Consider the following 17,368-nt stretch of genomic DNA (forward strand, 5'->3'; position numbering starts at 1 on the left):
GATGCCACATTGCGGAGATTCCGGTGAAGAAATCTTGGTTGATGAAACTGCTGATCATCTCTTTATTTTGTCGCAGAATGGCTAATAATATCAAGTTTTCATTAACAACAGAATGTAATCTTTATACGGTGGATATATAATTGAAGAGAATTGAGGAGTAAGTCTAGATCAAGCGAATTATGAAGCTAAAACAACAGCAGAGTCTGTATCAAAAAATTGAAATAGAATTGTTTTTGTTCTTTCTCTTATTGATGATAATAGGAGCTTTTCATCCAACTATAGATTTGACAGTTCCTTCAACCTATCCATCCATCACTCTCAGTTTAGCCCCATATATATATATATATATATATATAAAAGAAAAACTTGAATTAGCTCCTAAGCATCAATGAGTATATTATCATTAATATGGATTTAAACATTTCGGATCAATAAAATTATTAGGAGAGAATCTAACACCCACAATGCACATGAAAAGTTCAACTCAGCTTTGGCACATGAAAAGTTCTGACTCAGGGATGGGGCCTGCTTGCCTTGCCAAGGCCATGGCATGCATCTCTTACCATCTCAGGGCACTCTCATCCTTCCTTATCCCCAAAGATGAAGAGTTGAGTGAATGTATAAAAATGGTATGTATGCCTACTGCCTGGGCAATATAAGAAATGAACAAACAGCACTGTTCCTACTTAGCTGTAAGAAGTATCTATTAATGTAAACAATAGGGAATACCATAAAATTATTATCTATATTATTTTGCAAACTTTGTGATTCCATATTTACACTTGTAAATTCATATTTAGCATTTAATATTCTTTATTTTATTGTTAACATAATAATTCAATGCACCAAATCCTCCAATTCTCATCTAATATTTGGTGTAATTTCTTAAAACATTCATTTCTATTCTGGGATCAAAACTTGCAGTGAAAAAGAAAGGAAAAAAAAAACATAAAAATAATTAATGAGAATAATAAGAATATGCTTGTTAGCATATATGAAGTGGCAGACATTTATAGCTTGAAAGACACTAGAAGAAGTACTTCAAACTGATACTTCTACACCTTAATTCTATTTAAATTTCTCTCCATTACATACTTGTACAAGCATTGTCTCTCATTGATCATAGAAGGACTATGCTAATTGAATGATACATCTCTATCTTATTCTATAGAAATTTCTTCCCATTATATACTTGTAGGAGCATTGCCTCACCGATCGTAGTGATCTCCAATTTTGATTGTTTCCTAGGAACTTCCATCACTTCATGTGACGTCCTCTCTTCATGTGACTTCTTATCTTTATGTGACCCATTGCACTTTCCGAGGCCCCACTGTCACCGTCCACTGCAACACCTCATGTCTCCATCCCTTGTTTCCATTCAATGCATGTGTCTACCTTCCTCTTCTCTTCCTCTCAATCAAGCATTGCCATTAGTTTTCCTTTCATTTGGACCAGTGAGTGAGTCACAAGGGTTCGTTCACCCTATCCTGTTCTCAAATCTGCTTCGGTCCGGAGTTAGGCCGCTTTTGGATCGAATCTTAATTTTTCTTGAATGCAGTGGCTGTTTGATAATGTTCCCACTCCAAACCAAAAAGGCCGTTCTTAAAATAAACCCGGTTCGACTAGGAATCGGAGTTAGGCCGGGCCGGGTGGGAAGTGTAGGCTCTCACTACGAAACATAAGAAGACCTTTAAAAAATGAACCCGGTCCGAGCAGGGATCGGAATTAGGCCGCAGTTGAACCGGATAGGTGGGCCGATGAAAAGGACCTGAACATTTAATTTTTCTTGTGTCCAGGGGGCTGTTTGATATTGTTATGACTCCAAATTGTATGGGTTATGCTTAATTCCCATCTGGCCCTCGAAATTAAACCCGGTCCAACCGAGATTGGAGTCCGGACACTACCGAATGGTTTGTTTGTTTGTTTTTTCGGAATCCATGTAAAACATTAAGGACCATAATTGCCCATCAATCTATCATTTATTACTCTTTGTTTCCACACCAAACATTAAGAATTGTCCTTAATTCCCCATCCATATACCAAAATTGAAGCCGGTCCGACCGTAAATCAGAATTAGGCCGCTTCTGGACCGAAAGCATGGGCTTTTTATTTTCGAACCGAGGGACTGTTTCTCCAAACAAAAAGGACTAAAATGTTAATAGTTTAAGGTTCGGGGTTTCCACGGAAGATTTCCTCACTAACTAAAACTATAAATGACGTGTTGGTAAATAGCACGGAAGTTTCAACACTCCGTTACAAAGAGGGGAGAGCGGAAGAAGGGAGAGGAAGGGAGAGAGAGTTTGGATCGAATCCCTCAAGTGAGAGATTGGAACATTCTTGGAGGGTCCGGATCTGAGGAGGGGGACGAGACCTCTTGAATGGTCGCTGACTTGACGGAGAACGGGTAAGATGAAGAAATCGAGGAAATTTGTGGGGTTTTCATGTTCCTCTTGAACGTTTGGTGAGTTTGTGGGAGGGGGGGCTATAGATTTGAAGTGGTTAGCAAGATTGGGATTGGAATGGTTGTTGCAACTGGTTGTCAAGAGTTGTTATAAGTTGACTGTTTTTATATGATCTAAAAGGAGGGAGAGGACATGTGAAATCCTTCTTCTATTCAGAATTTTTTTGGTAGATTTGTTTCTTGATGATTTTATGGAATAGAAACGGCGTTACCTCTTACAAAAAAATATTTTTATTCAGATTTGGTGTGTATATCAATTTCACAGTAAAAAAAATATTCATCTTACTGTTTTCTTCTAATCTTTTAATTTTGCGAGTGAGAATTTGCGGTAGTGCATCTTTTTCTATTTGAGCAAGTCTCGTTAAGTCCATAAGCCCTCTAATTCTTCTCCAATTATACGCCTCAGGGGAACGAATATCGTCTGATTTGTTCTTGGAGGTTGTTTAAGCATCATCAGAGATCTTAAACAAGCTCTGCGAATATGGAGCGCTCTTTGTTGGCCGTCGTAACGGATGGTCAGAGTGGGAGTAGTGAGTCCGTCTTCGCATTGATGAAGTTTGCTGTTCTACCAATAGCAAAAGTGTTTACAATGTGCTTTATGGGGTTTCTTATGGCCTCCAAGTATGTCAACATTCTTCCCGCGAATGGCCGGAAGCTTCTTAATGGGGTAAGTGATCACCTATAGTTGTACAAAATTTATTATCCCATACTTGTTTATGAAATTTCTGCATGCAAAAGAAATTTTAAGAAGCTATCCTACATTTCATCATTTTCTTTTATTTGCATTCTACACTGCAAACAATAGCAATTTAACAGCTTTCAGATGGTAGGGTTCCTCACTAGTAATTAGTTTGTTTCCTTTAGCCAGACATGTTAAACTTGTCATGTAGGTGAAAAGCACTGTTCTAAATTGTGTTTTCAAGTCTTGAGCACAATTCTATGTATGCGACAATGGTATAAGGTGGAATGCCAGTGATATGGACACAGTAGTATCAAATGATCTATATTGTTTACCTGCAATTAAGTGGAAGTGAAAGCAAATTTTGTTAGGATTGATTCTGTTAGGTGTGATGAGTTAGTTAGTCAAGTTAAGATGGTTAAGATTTTCTACCTTTGGTCTTGATCTTTTTACCCTAGAGACATGAACTTATATATATCTATACCTTAAACAAAGGAAAAACAACGAGGCTGATGATTCCTCCACGCTTGAGCATACAGATTGGTGATCTTTGTTCCTCGGAGTGCAGAGATTATTAGACAAAAACTGTTCCTTCCCTTCTCCTTTTCAAGGACTGAATATATAATCACCATTTTATATGAAGCATATGTAATAAAGCATGTTTATTTGGATCCTTGATATAATAAAGCACTTGTGTTTTTATTTGATCAATAGTATTTAGTAGTCTGCTTTGGCCTCTGGGCATTGTGCAATGGTGCACACAATCAGCAATCTATAAGGAACAGTCTCCACTGCAATGTGCCCATCACATGCTAATTATAACATTGGTGAAAAGCAAACATGTAACAAGATAATTCAAGCATGTAAATTATTCATGAACCAGGAGCAAAGCCTGTTGGATAAGGGGAAAGAAATAAATTACTACTAACTAGTCTATGAAGTGGTCAGATACCTTTTCCGTGTATTACAGTGATGGTGCTCCCATAGACAAAAGAGAATTTTTGTAATAGTTTGCTATGGTCCCAGTGAGACATGGGATGTGTTAGCCACCAAGATCCTATATCTTGTTGCATTTTCTTTATATCAGGAAAATTATATTATGATGATGTAAAGCACATTTTCATTTGTCTAAAAAAACAAGATTCAATTTGAAGTTTGCTCTTGTAGGTGCCTTCTTTGATGTGGACCATTGTCAACTTTGGTTCAATAATACATGTTATTACTTATTACTAGTGTTTGGTTATAGTGAGTTTCAGAATATGTTGATGTTTGTTCTTTGCCTCCGCTGCTTGCTAAAAGTAATTATTCATTTTTTACCATAGTAAATTTACCAATAATCTTGGCTGTTAAAATGTTATGAATAAGCTAGTAATTGTAGTTGAGAGTTGAGCCAACAGGAATGTTGCATATTCATTTATAGTTTACACAGATGGGCTTTTAAAGAAAAAGGAGAAGTCTGTTTATGTAAGGATAAATTTGATTTCAGAGTCAGCAAAAACAAAAAAAAAAGAGGAAAGAGATTAAGGGATTTTAAAAAAAGAGGAGACTAAGGGATTATTTGTTTATCATTTTCGTATTTAATTGCAAATTCTTGGGAATTTGTCTCGTCATAATTTTTCTTGTCCTGACAAAATTGGTGACATATTGTTCCTGATAACATCTTGCAGCTTGTCTTTTCTCTTCTCCTTCCTTGCCTAATATTCTCCCAACTTGGGCGTGCAATAACTTTGCAGAAGTTGCTCGAGTGGTAAGATTTGTTGATGGCTTCTTCATAATTCATTTTTTTTTGTATAAATTTGTCTTTTTGATCTTCATGTTTTGAATATTTGTTTCTTCCAAAATGTTTATTGCTTTACTGGTTGGGTTGTTGATTATACATGATAGATACTGGTTTTCTGTTTATGATATTCATGATTGGTACTGTTTTACTGTCTGTGATATTCACGATAATACCCAATAGAATAGTGCTAGTATCTTGACATCCATGGCAGTGAATGCATTTTTCATGGTGAAGATTTTTCTTTTCTGTTTAAATCTATCTGTGAAAAGTTGTGTCAACACACAATCTTCAAAGGAAATTCTTAGTTTTTTTTTTTTTGTTCTATCATTTGGTGGTTCCAACTTAATTTAAATTATAGCAGGGTCAGGTTTCTTTTCTGGAATTCAAGTATTTGCTCAAAATTATGCTTTTCCTGTTTCTTGCATTTTTCTTGGTCATAAAGCCTTGAAATTTATGGTTACTTTTACTAAGGAAAGGCTGTTGACTAGCATCAATTGTATGATCTTCTTTGTTTTTCGTTATCTCATACCATGTACGAAACACAAGATATTTGTTCTGCTGCGTTGCTAAAACAAATAGTTTTATCCTCATATTCTAACCGAGTGAAAAATTGGTGAGCAGCAATACAACACACTAATATTCTACATCTGCAGGTGGTTTATTCCTGTTAATATCATTTTGGCAACCATATCAGGATCTCTTGTGGGTCTTGTCGTTGCTTCCATTGTTCGACCACCACGTCCATACTTCAAGTTTACCATTATAAATATTGGAATTGGTAAGTCAATTATTCCTGATGAGTATCTGACATTAGTGGTTGGCAGTTTTCTTTTAAGGATTTTCTGTATATGTTAATTGTTCATTTGTTATTATTTTGAATGCATTGTTGGTTAGTGGTTTAGTGGTTGCCATTTTTATGTTTATACATCTGTCATCCTTTGGCTTATAATTATTTTCCTCTGTGTTTCTCCAATGAAATTTGTTAGTTGAGGTTGCTGCATTACTTCGTATAATAATCATTTGGAAGAGGCAACTAGAAATTGAAAGCAAAGGCAATATTGGTGTTCTTTTTAGATATATTAAATTAGTTTATTACTGATTCTTGGATTACTTAGCCTGCCACCAAATTCTGGTTTTAATATGTATGTTTTATGTGGCCTATCAAGGTTTTTTACTTCATCAACTATGTTAGCAAAGGTACTTGTAAAACCTTAGAACTGATTGTATTATGTGGTCACTTCAAATAAAAATCCTGTGGTTGGAAGAAGTGCAGTAAAGCACGTTGACTATATTTCTTGAAATGTTTTACCATGAATTTTGTAATTGGCAGCATGCCCCATGCCTATAGTGCCAACACTCTCAGCAAGGATTGAGATAGAGAAAGGAGGGTAATACAGTTACGGAGTCACTAATTCTTCACATTCTGGCCTTTGGAAAATGGATGCCTTGCATATGTATTTCTGACCACCTGGTGGTTGGTTCCAGCTTGCTGACTGCTGACCAAGAGGAAACTTTTCTCTTTTGAATATCAAGAGGAGAATTGATAATTGTGAAGGAACCATATACAAAATGCCTTTTGTTTAAATCATGATTTTATGTATCAGGAAACACACCTGTGTCGGTCCTCGACCAGACCAACACGGGTCCAACGTAGCAACATATGAGATGCCAGCACATGCTGCAGAACCTTTTTTAAGATTTGAGTATGCATGGTACTAGGAGGCATGTGCCATGGTCCGTGCTGTCGATCCAACAGTCTGGTGAAATGTAGAGTAGAACCATGATTTACTTAACCTTCCACCAAATTCTAGTTTTAATATATGTATATTTTTTGTGGACTATGAAGATCCTTACTTGATCAATTATCTTGGATGAGGTTCTTGTTAGCAAGGTTTGCAATATCATCCTATACATTTCAGTACAAATGGAGGTAAACTGGGTAGTATGCATAATACAGAGCTCTATGCCGCCCAGTATGTCTGGTACAAGGCCTGTACCTTGACAAGTTTTTCTATTTTTTTCAGTTCTTTTCAGGTTTCTTCTGAAACTCGGTACCAACCAGCGTACCAACACTCAGTACACTGGTATGAACCAGTATGATATCGATTGATTCCCATACTGGCCCATTAGAACTTAGAACTGGTTTTATCATGTGGTCATTATAGGTGCTTCTTCAAGCAATATTATGAGAAGTTCAGATAAGAATTCAATGCTTGGAAGAAGTGCAGTAGAGCACATGATTGACAATATTGTTTTAAATGTTTTACCAGGAATTTTATATTCGCAGCATGTCCCATGCCTATAGTGCCAACAAGCATCAAGAGAGAGAGAGAGAGAGAGAGTGTGTGTGTGTGTGTGTGTCATGCTGTCATAGGCTCACTAATTCTTCACATGCTGACCTTTCTTGCATCTGTTGTTCTGACCACCTGGTGGTTGGTTTCAACTTGCTGGCAGCCCATCAAGCCCCCAAAGAAACTCCTTTATTATTATTATTGAGAGGAGAAATGCCAATCATTTAGGAACCATCTCTGGAATGTCTTCCTTTTGTTTTAAATGGTACAGGGTTTGATTATTTCCCTACTCTGTTTAAAAGCAAAAAAGAGTGCTTTCTTTTTCCTTTTCATTTTTCAGAGAGGGTGTTGGGGGATGTAGGGTAGATTGCAGAGTGAAAAGTATAGATGGTATACTTGTTATAGATCATATTAGTCACCCTTGTATTTGACTGTTGCAACTTGTCAGAAAGTTGCTATTATGAATTTTAAACTTGCTTTAATCTTGAATACAGGAAACATTGGGAATATACCTCTTGTTCTGATTGCTGCTCTATGTCGAGACAAATCAAACCCTTTTGGTGACAGTGACAAATGTAGCCAGGATGGGAATGCTTACATCTCATTCGGTCAGTGGGTAAGTATAACAGTTCTTGCTACATAGTAGATCTTCTTTATGCCTTTTATCTTATAGATAGGCCATTTTCTGTTCCAATTCTTTATGTAAAATCTATAATAAGTGATTTGTTTAATGACTTTTTATTCTTGACTTTTTCATTGTTTGCTATAAGATTATTGGTTTATATATATCTTATCTTCCATGTTGAGGAAATGTTCTGGTTGTCAATTCATGTATAAACATGAGTCTCTAATGCAGATAATGTGTAAAATTAATCCTTTAAAGTCCATTTTTTGAGTGAATAGAACTGAGAGTTCCTCCAACGTCATTTGTTATCAAGCCCCTAGTTTTAGATGATTTTGTTCATTAAGAGGTTTCTTTCATTCAAGTAGGCATTAAAGTTAGCTAACTTATATTTTGTAGATGAACAAAGAGATATATTTGAGCAAATTATCAAGCCTAAATTGTGCACCAAATGGATGCACTGGGCCAATGACAACATGTTCGTTTGAAGCAAATGGCACTCTTTTAGATACAAAATCTTCTGCCAATTTCTCGATCCAAAGCACAGGCTTTAGAATTAGGCTGCAAAGCTATTCATGTAACTCAATCTTTGTACTTCTTTCTATATGTAATAGTCACACTGAAGAATTTTCTTGGTTTTAAGTTGATGTAGGAAAGTTACAGGACTATTCAGGTTAAAATGATGCTTCAAATTGTCAATGACTTAACCTATATATGTTGTGGCTCAGTGCATCTTTAGGAACAGGGTTATGTTGTTGATTGCTTTGGTGTTTATCCAGTTATAGTCCTGATGAAATTAAGACCACCTCTGTCCTTTTCCTTACTCTTCTATATGGTCCATCTAATTCTACTTCATCCTTTGCAATATTTTTATTACTTGCATTCCACCTCCATTAGAGTTGGACCATACTAAGACCGTCAAGGGAAAAATATGAAGGTTCACCAGTCGTTTTTTTCCTTAACGCTTTATGTATCAAGGTTCCCCCCCTCTTTATATTTCAATGCCTGCATCATTGGTCGTAAATTTGTGTAAGCCTATTAAAGAAACTTGATTTGTTTTTTGAAGATTGGTCAAAGTGAGCTCAAGCATCAAAAGAGATGGCTGAGTTTATAATAGAATTAGAAGAAATTCTACCTAGCAATTATGAAAAGATATTTTTTTATATTTTATGCATTGGGAACTGGTAGCTTTTTTTGGGAATTCAATCTTTGTTATAAACACAACTTTTTGCCTATGATCAGAAGTCTTCAGAGTTATAGAATCTATTTTCTTTTAAAGCTAGAGTTATAGAATCTTATTGTCACATGATAACTATGCATATAATCATCCTGTGTCAGCAGATTTGAAGGCCATAGTAATCTTATAAGCTTTTAATTGTGGATGTTACAGGTAGGTGCAATAGTCCTGTATACCTATGTGTTTCAGATGCTTGCACCACCACCAGGTGAAACCTTTGATGGGGCAGATGAGGAGAAACTTCCAACAAAGGTCCCTGTAAATGACTCCGTGTCTGATCAAGTGCCATTGCTGACTTCTAAGGAGCCTGAAATTACTGGTCATGAATCTTCAAGACAAGGGAGAGTAAGGGAAACCCATATATTATCTGGCCTATCATGCTTTATGCTGATTGTAGTGTCAAGTCTTGCATATTTCCTAGTCAACGATGCAGTTTGATTTTTTTATCTTTCTAAAATTTGTTCAGTGGCATTACTAATTTTTATCTGTAATTTCATCATCCTGATTAATTCTTTTTCAAGCATCATGACTGCTTTTGTTGATAAGCAAAATTAGGTGTTTTGACACCAAAATTGGAATCATACTTGGTGTTTTGGCACCATGTATTCCATAACCATTTTACTTAGAAATATAATTATGTCTAGATAATGCTGGTTATAGTCCAGGCCTTTCGACCAGTGCCTCAATGCACACTGTACCCGGTTTGACTCATCCTAATCGACAGACTTGGCCAAGTCAAGATAGAATTTGCCTAATTTTGCCTTGCTGTGCCTCCAAGGGGATGAAATAGCAGGCAGTAGCAGTGTAGAATGTTTTTTGTCTTAGCCCTCCATAGTTGAAAAAAAAAAGAACACAGAAGAGGAATAATGCTGATCCCTTTGTTGCTTGTTGCTGCATGCACGCTTGGTGAAGGGGAAAAAAGAAAGGGTGCATGAGGTCCATCTTTTGTGTGACCACTCCCTTGGAGGTAGCCATGGGAGTTGGGACTATTATCCCATTAACTACTCCCATTTACTTATTTTGATATTTTAATTAAATTTATTTATTTAAGTTTTGGATATTTGTAGATGAAATTTTAATTCATAAGTTTTAGTGGCGATCTAGGGTTATTCTTCATCAGTGATTATACTATTTTTTTTTAATATAGATAGTTTACTAAACCAAGGATTGAAATATCGTACCGTACCAAAGTTTCGAAATTCGTTCGGTATGGTACGGTACTATACCGAGTGGTATACTATTCGGTATACCGTTCAATATATATATATATATATATATATATATATATATATATATATATATATATATATATATATATAAGTAAAAAAAAAAGTACGACGTCGCCTTTATATATATTATTTATTTTTATTTATTTATTATATTTATTTATATATAAAATTAAAAAAATCTACGACGTTACCTCATTTTTTCTACGATGTCGCCTCTCAGTAGCGAGCGATCCGTGTACCAATCTGCTGAAGGGTCGGTACGTACCGCTCGATACGGGCGGTATTATTCGAAATTGAAGACCTTGTACTAAACTTAATAACATATTAGTTTATTTTATACTTTTAATTGTTTTAATATGTATCCTAGTCCTATTTTATTGCACTTCTACTTCGGGTACTTGGTTGGTTACACATCCGAGTTCAATGCTCATGTCTGTTCATGCTGCTATCACATACTACTTATACATGCATAAAACCAGGCTTTATGGGATTCTTATTCAAGAATCTCTCTGCAAGGAGCATTTGCTTGTATTGAGCACATTGTGCCTTATTGCTTTTAATCAAAGCTAGTTGACACTACTGATAGCAAGCTCTCATTTGATTATATGACTCTTGTCAATTTAACCGTTTGATGTGAACTTGCTGCTAGATCTGCATAGTAGGATAACTTAAATATTTTGCAAGAGTGTAGATTTTTGACATGGTAGAACATTGTTCGGTGTATGGTGTGCTGCTAGGTGAAGTAAAATGCTTGTTGTTGTGTACTCTAGTACTTGTAAACTTATAGAGAATCTAAGCTGTGATTAAGGAGAAAAGGAAAGGGGATTCCTTATGGTTTAAGAATTTATATTATGACTCATTTTTTTCTTGTGGTTAAATTGAGCTCTTGACTTATGTGACTGGACTGTTCTTGATCTTTTATTTAATGCAGCTAATTGAGCACCTATGCTACCTAGTCGAAAAGCTAAAGATAAAGCAAGTTTTTCAGCCTCCTATTATTGCCTCGGTAAGTAGTTATTTGAACTTAAATATTTGAATTGCATTTTGATGATTTAGTTTCCAAAGAACCTACCTTATGGTCATTAGATTATTAAGAAAGAATGATGTTGGCCTGCCTAAGCGATAATTTTTTATTGTAATATCATGAATGATGACGCTTCTTTTTCTTTTTTGACAACTTCATCTTCATTTCATATGCAATTATAGCTTGACTGATCAAGCTAAAGAGAGGCATTATTGCACTAGCCTTTATTGGAACACCTTATTCTGACGGTGAACTGATCCCTTTATTTTGAAGAAACTAATACATGCATATTAAGACATACATGTGACTTTCAGTCAAGGTCTACTGTACCGAACCATACCGCTCGGTATGGGCGGTACGTACCGGTCCGACAGGTTGTTGGTACGCGGACCGCTTATTACCGGTCCGAGTGCACTGTAGCACTGTAGCAGTGCTACAGTACTCGGTACACCTGGGTGTACCGCTCGATATACCGTACCATACCGGTACCGAGCCCAGATCGAAATACCGGTACGGTACGGTATTGGGAACCTTGCTTTCAGTAATATAGTACATTTCACATATTGGTTTAAATAAATATAATCTCATTCGTTAGAGTAAATTTCATCAATCTTTCAATTTTTCTTGTTTGATTGTTGAAGGTCAGAAAGTTTTTTTTTTTTATTCTACAGATTTAATTTTGGATTTTTTTTAAATTACTGTGGTTGAAGTTTGCCTGTGGTCGTGACATTGTTTGCATGATTGGTTTCTTGATGATTGCAACTGAACAATATTTATATATTGCAACAGGTCCTGGCAATTGTAATTGGCATTGTTCCATTTCTGAAGCACCTCATCCTAACAGATGATGCCCCATTCTTCTTTTTCACTGACAGCTGCCTTATTCTTGGGTACTATTCTGTTCTGTTATTATGGTGTTACTTGTGTTCTTTTCTGTTGCATTAAAGATTTTATTGTTTAATGCACATTTTCTCAATTTAATAAGCGAAGTAAAAGCTTCGTTGAAAACATAGGTATTGTAAATTTTAAAAATAGGACACAAGATTCCATGAGGCTGGTTACTCCCAAGCAAACATGGTCAGGTTAGAGCATAGTCTTTTTAACAGGACCAAGCTGTGTGGTCTTGTTAACTTATTAAAAATCATATAGGTAATATGAGACAACAAGCATGGTCTATGAAGGAAGCCTTGTTTGATAGCATGTAGAAGTTAATGTTGACCAGCCTTGCAGAAAAAAGAGATGTGTAGGTCGAAAAGTGAACAAAAAGCTTTTGAAGTCGTATTAAGATAAATACTTACTGCAATTCATCTTGGAGAAATTTAGAGTGTCAAGTATGATGATTCAGTTGGAATTTATTTGATAAGTGTTGTTCATATTGTTGTAGTCAATTCTTATTGTTGGTATACTGAGTTAATGAGGTGAGCTTGAGGCTAAATCAAGCTGAGAAGCTGGTAGCTGAAAAAATGACTTCATTTTCTTGCATGGTTATGCTATGTTTTGGGACTCTTTTCAGTTAAAATGGAAGATACATGTGAATTTTAGTATATATACTAGTTATACTTCATATTGATCCATACTCATTCACAGGGAAGCAATGATTCCATGCATTTTGCTTGCCTTGGGTGGTAATCTCGTTGATGGTAAGTCTTTACAATTATCAAGCTAACATTATCTTAGGCGTATATCAAATTCATATATTCAATCATATTTCAAGAGTCTTTAATGTCACTGTCAACAAGTAAGGCTATTGTGGACCTTATTGCTATTTCTTGCATAAATTGTCTACTTTTCTGTACATGTAAATCCAAAGACATGTTTTTCATTTTGGAATGTGTAAAATAATAATTTGTTGGCACCTCTTCCTGGGAACTAAAATCCAAGATTATAAGATAACATTGACAATTATTTTAAAAGTTATCCAGTGATGCATGGTAGTAAAAGTATATGCTAAAAGCTATTCAATGGGATTTAATTTGTCTTGTCTAGCGCTACCCAGTAAGCCGAGCATGGCATTCTTTTCCAGTGATGTGCATTTTCAAAAGTCGAAGAAATAGTTCAAGTGCATATTGTCATATCTTGTGCCTGTTGTGTTCTTCAACCTTTGTTGCTTTCCAGGTCCTGGTGCAGGGAGTAGAAGACTTGGGTTAAGAACGACTGTGGCTATCATATTTGGGCGATTGGTCTTGGTTCCTCCTGCAGGGCTTGCCATTGTCACTGTTGCGGACAAGCTTGGACTTTTTCCCAGGGATGACAAAATGTTCAAATTTATCCTCCTGCTGCAACACACAATGCCCACCTCGGTCCTTTCTGGTATTAACCTTCACCTTTAGTTGTTATTGATGATGAAACCATCTTTAGACCTGCTTTTATGTGAACAAAATGTAGTGTTAAAACCTTGTGAATTCCTTTTTTCGTTCACACCAAGATGATGCAGAACCTTGTGGTCGATGTAGTTGACTTTTGGAGTTTTATCTTATAGAATTTTTACTCCACTTCTCTTTTTAAGTCCTTTGGAATTGACATTCGATTTAAGATTCTATCTTATGTCAATATTGGTCTTAGCTCCGATAATTACTGGTTACGTTGCTAGGAAGTACGAACCATTTGTTTTCTTTTTCGTGAGCCACAATTAAGATGAAGTATCCAAATTCTTTATACTTGTTCTTTACTATGTTGTTGCAAAGAGACAGATCATCTCATGAAAGGGTTTTTAATATTCCAATTTTGTTACAGGTGCAGTTGCCAGTTTAAGAGGCTGCGGAAAGGAAGCAGCTTCTGTTCTATTCTGGGTTCACATTTTTGCTGTCTTCTCCATGGCTGGATGGATTGTTCTCTATCTGCGCTTACTTTTCTAAGCCTCGTACAGTCTCACCAATGTGGTACAACTCTTACCTTCTCTATTTCGCTATGTTCGCACACACTTTTCTGGTGAATCTTCAATAATGGAAGAAGATAGATGTTATGAGCAAAGTTTTAAACATGGTTCGGATATGGTATTATCAGGCAATAGGTAATTTGTACCTTACCACTTGACATCATTAAATAAAGTTAAATCAAATTTGATTGATAATATCGGTACAACTAATATTTAAATCCTTAGTGGCATCAAGCTATATGTTTAATACCAGTGTCTGATAGGACCGATCGATTGACATAATCGATACAACTGATATTTAAGTTCTTTGTGATTATGAATGAATTACTCCCTGTTCTACTCAAGGCATGGTGATAAATCTTCAGAGAAATGCTGATTTATTCCTCTCTCTTTCTTTTTTTCTTTTTTTTTTCTCTTCCCTTCAGGTTGATGTACATATTTGCCCACCTGAGTAACACATCAATAGGAATATATAGATATACATCTGCAGCAGCAGGTCCTTTGACTGATGACATCGGTTTTCCTACAACAACAAAAAAAATGCACTAGTCATTCGATGCCGAAAACATTATCATTATCTTGCAGAGAATCTTCTGTCCATTGAGAGGATCCAATTAAGATCAAGCACTTGCTGACTTCATCTCTATCACAAGCTATTATTGGTTTAATATTTGTAGTGACTCCTTGGAACCGTTCCAATATTAATTTTGGTTATATTAGATTGAATTGTAAGGATTCTTCAGCTGTTGCATTAATCACCTAATAATCATTTTTTTGATGTGTCTCCAATCTCTCTTAAATTAAACACAGCTTATGAGTCTCATAGCTACTATTTGGAATAACTAAAACCCTTAAGAAAGATTTTGTTCAAATTTGGAAATTATAGGGTATTATTTGCATTTAGTTGATGAACAATCAAACGGACAAATATGCTTAATTACATAGATTAGTATTTGTGTGCACTTCCCTGACTTGTTACCCCCAGTGAATTTGATCATGCAGTCCTCCTAAATCCATTCTGTAAATATTTGCAAAAACCTGACTTGCTACCCCCAATGAATTTGATCCGATATTTATTTTAAATACATTATTATTTTCATGAAATCTCTAAACTGACAGTTGTCATCCAAATTCCATTGATTTACCCATTAACACTTGCCTGTTTGTTCCTTCGTTCCACATGAACTATCGATTATTGTGCTTTTTATCCTTGTAAAGGCTGAAATTATCATATTAGACCGGAGAAATTTGAAGTATAATATTATATATCCATCCACATACCCAAATCCTTCACACGTGGCATCTAACAAATTAATTTATTGATTTAAACTAAAAATAAAGATATAAATTATTTAAATACTCATAATGTACACTAAATTTTATATATATATATATATATATATAATTATTTGAAAGTTATAAGGGTAATATATATATATATATATATACATATACATATATATATATACATATACATATGGGTGTCATAAATAGTAGAAGATCAAAAGTTATTGTATTGATCAAAATAATTTAAATTATTTATGATAAAAAAAAATTATTAAGTTAAAATAAAATATATTTACGATATGTTTTGATTGTCTTTTACTTAAACTTTGGGAGCATCCTACTCTTCAAATTCGATTCAAGAAAAACCCCTAAGATCACCTTAAAAATAAGAAAAACTAATTAAAATACTAATTTATACCTATAAACTTGTCTGCTGGATTGAAGGATTGAGATTATCGAAATAAACATTATTGTCCCACTTATAAATAAAATATCTTACACTCCTTTATACAATTAACCTAAAAGATTGAAATCCTAAATCGAGCCAATGGAGTTACTATACTCTGTTTGTTGAATGATTAACGGAGTTGCACAAACAAACTTCTTAGCGTTGCACCCGTAAATAAACTATGTTAAATTCAATTCTGCAATTTATCTCGACATTAACCATATAGTCCGATCTGATATATGAAATCGAGTTTAACATAATTCATGTACGAATGTAATGCTTGAAGTTTGTCGAACTCGTCTCCAAAATTTTAAGATAAAAATAATACACAAATTATAAATACTTATTTTATTGGTATTTTTTAGTTATTTTAGAGATTTTTAAGTCAATTTGGTGGAAGGTGAACCAAATTCGGCTAACCTAAAATAGAGTTCAAGTGAATCGGTTCAACGGCTTTTGGAGCATTTACGGGTTTCACCCACCATAATTAATAAGACTTTTCTCGTTTAATTGCCGGTTACAAAACCTACTCGGGACTTCTGTGAGTTGAATTTGAAGTGTGTGTGTGTATATATATATATATATATATATATATAGGAGCATTAATAGTTTATCTTATAACCCAACACTACCTAATATTTAATTTTTATGAAGGGATTTTTTTAATCAAATCGAAATATTTTTATAAAATAAAAATAAAAATAATCGATGTCTATTGACCCTGACTCTTAAGTTATTTAGACTGAATCAATTTGCTTGACATAAATCAAACTAAATTGATTTAATAAAAATATAAATATTTAATTTATTCTTTTTAAGTCACTTCTTTTTTTTTTCCTTCAAATTCTATTACACTGTCTTCTCCACTTCCACACTGTCTCCTCCCATTCCACCTCCACCATTTGGCTTCTTTCTCCTTACCCTCCTCTCTCTTAGTTTCCCTCTATCTCTACCTCCTCCTCCTTATTCTCCCACTTCAAAAATTAATTATCATAATTTTATATATATATAAAATGATGATAACATATTAACATATCATTCTAGTAATTTATGAGAAATTTGAATAGGTTTGATAAAAATTCATACAAAAATTAATCACTCAAAATTCATTAAAAAGAAAGATAATAATATCAGCATCTCATCCTAATATTTCAAGAGAAGTTTTGATAGGCTTAATGAATTCAAAAAGTTAAACTCGAGTTATATTCTATCATAGATTCAACATAAAAATATCATATTTTAAAAATTAATCATCTTAAATTCATACAAAAATTAAAAAAATGATAATAACATATTACCATCTCACCCTAATATTTCAAGACAAATTTGATATGTTTGATGAAATTTTAAAAAGTTACACTCGAGTCATACTTGATTATAGATTTAATAAAAAATATTTTTATTTAAAAAATTAATCACTCTAAATTTATATTAT

The 17,368-nt window shown here is 34.4% G+C and overlaps 1 protein-coding gene across 2 annotated transcripts; it reads left to right on the forward strand.

Moving 5' to 3' along the window:
* Window positions 1-2,256: 2,256 nt before the first annotated feature.
* LOC103998178 (protein PIN-LIKES 6) lies at window positions 2,257-14,980 on the forward strand. Of its 2 annotated transcripts, none has more exons than XM_009419570.3 (12): window positions 2,257-2,404; window positions 2,868-3,128; window positions 4,808-4,887; window positions 5,574-5,698; window positions 7,706-7,827; window positions 9,224-9,415; window positions 11,231-11,305; window positions 12,113-12,213; window positions 12,911-12,963; window positions 13,439-13,633; window positions 14,057-14,202; window positions 14,624-14,980. In XM_009419570.3, exons 2-11 carry the CDS (start codon window positions 2,943-2,945, stop codon window positions 14,176-14,178), a joined length of 1,251 nt encoding a protein of 416 aa, XP_009417845.1. In that variant the 5' UTR covers window positions 2,257-2,404; window positions 2,868-2,942; the 3' UTR covers window positions 14,179-14,202; window positions 14,624-14,980. The 2 variants fall into 2 exon arrangements, with proteins under 2 accessions (XP_009417845.1, XP_018686736.1); XM_018831191.2 differs by lacking the exon at window positions 2,257-2,404 and adding an exon at window positions 2,459-2,705.
* The last annotated feature ends 2,388 nt before the right edge of the window (window positions 14,981-17,368 follow it).

Source organism: Musa acuminata, chromosome BXJ3-9 (genome assembly GCF_036884655.1).
Source record: "Musa acuminata AAA Group cultivar baxijiao chromosome BXJ3-9, Cavendish_Baxijiao_AAA, whole genome shotgun sequence".
Lineage (NCBI taxonomy): Eukaryota > Viridiplantae > Streptophyta > Magnoliopsida > Zingiberales > Musaceae > Musa > Musa acuminata.

Coding starts and splice junctions, on each gene's coding strand:
- LOC103998178 (XM_009419570.3), top strand. CDS start 2,943: ATGGAGCGCTCTTTGTTGGCCGTCGTAACGGATGGTCAGAGTGGGAGT. Junction 7,828..9,223: donor ACATCTCATTCGGTCAGTGG/GTAAGTATAACA, acceptor TGGATGTTACAG/GTAGGTGCAATAGTCCTGTA. Junction 11,306..12,112: donor AGCCTCCTATTATTGCCTCG/GTAAGTAGTTAT, acceptor ATATTGCAACAG/GTCCTGGCAATTGTAATTGG.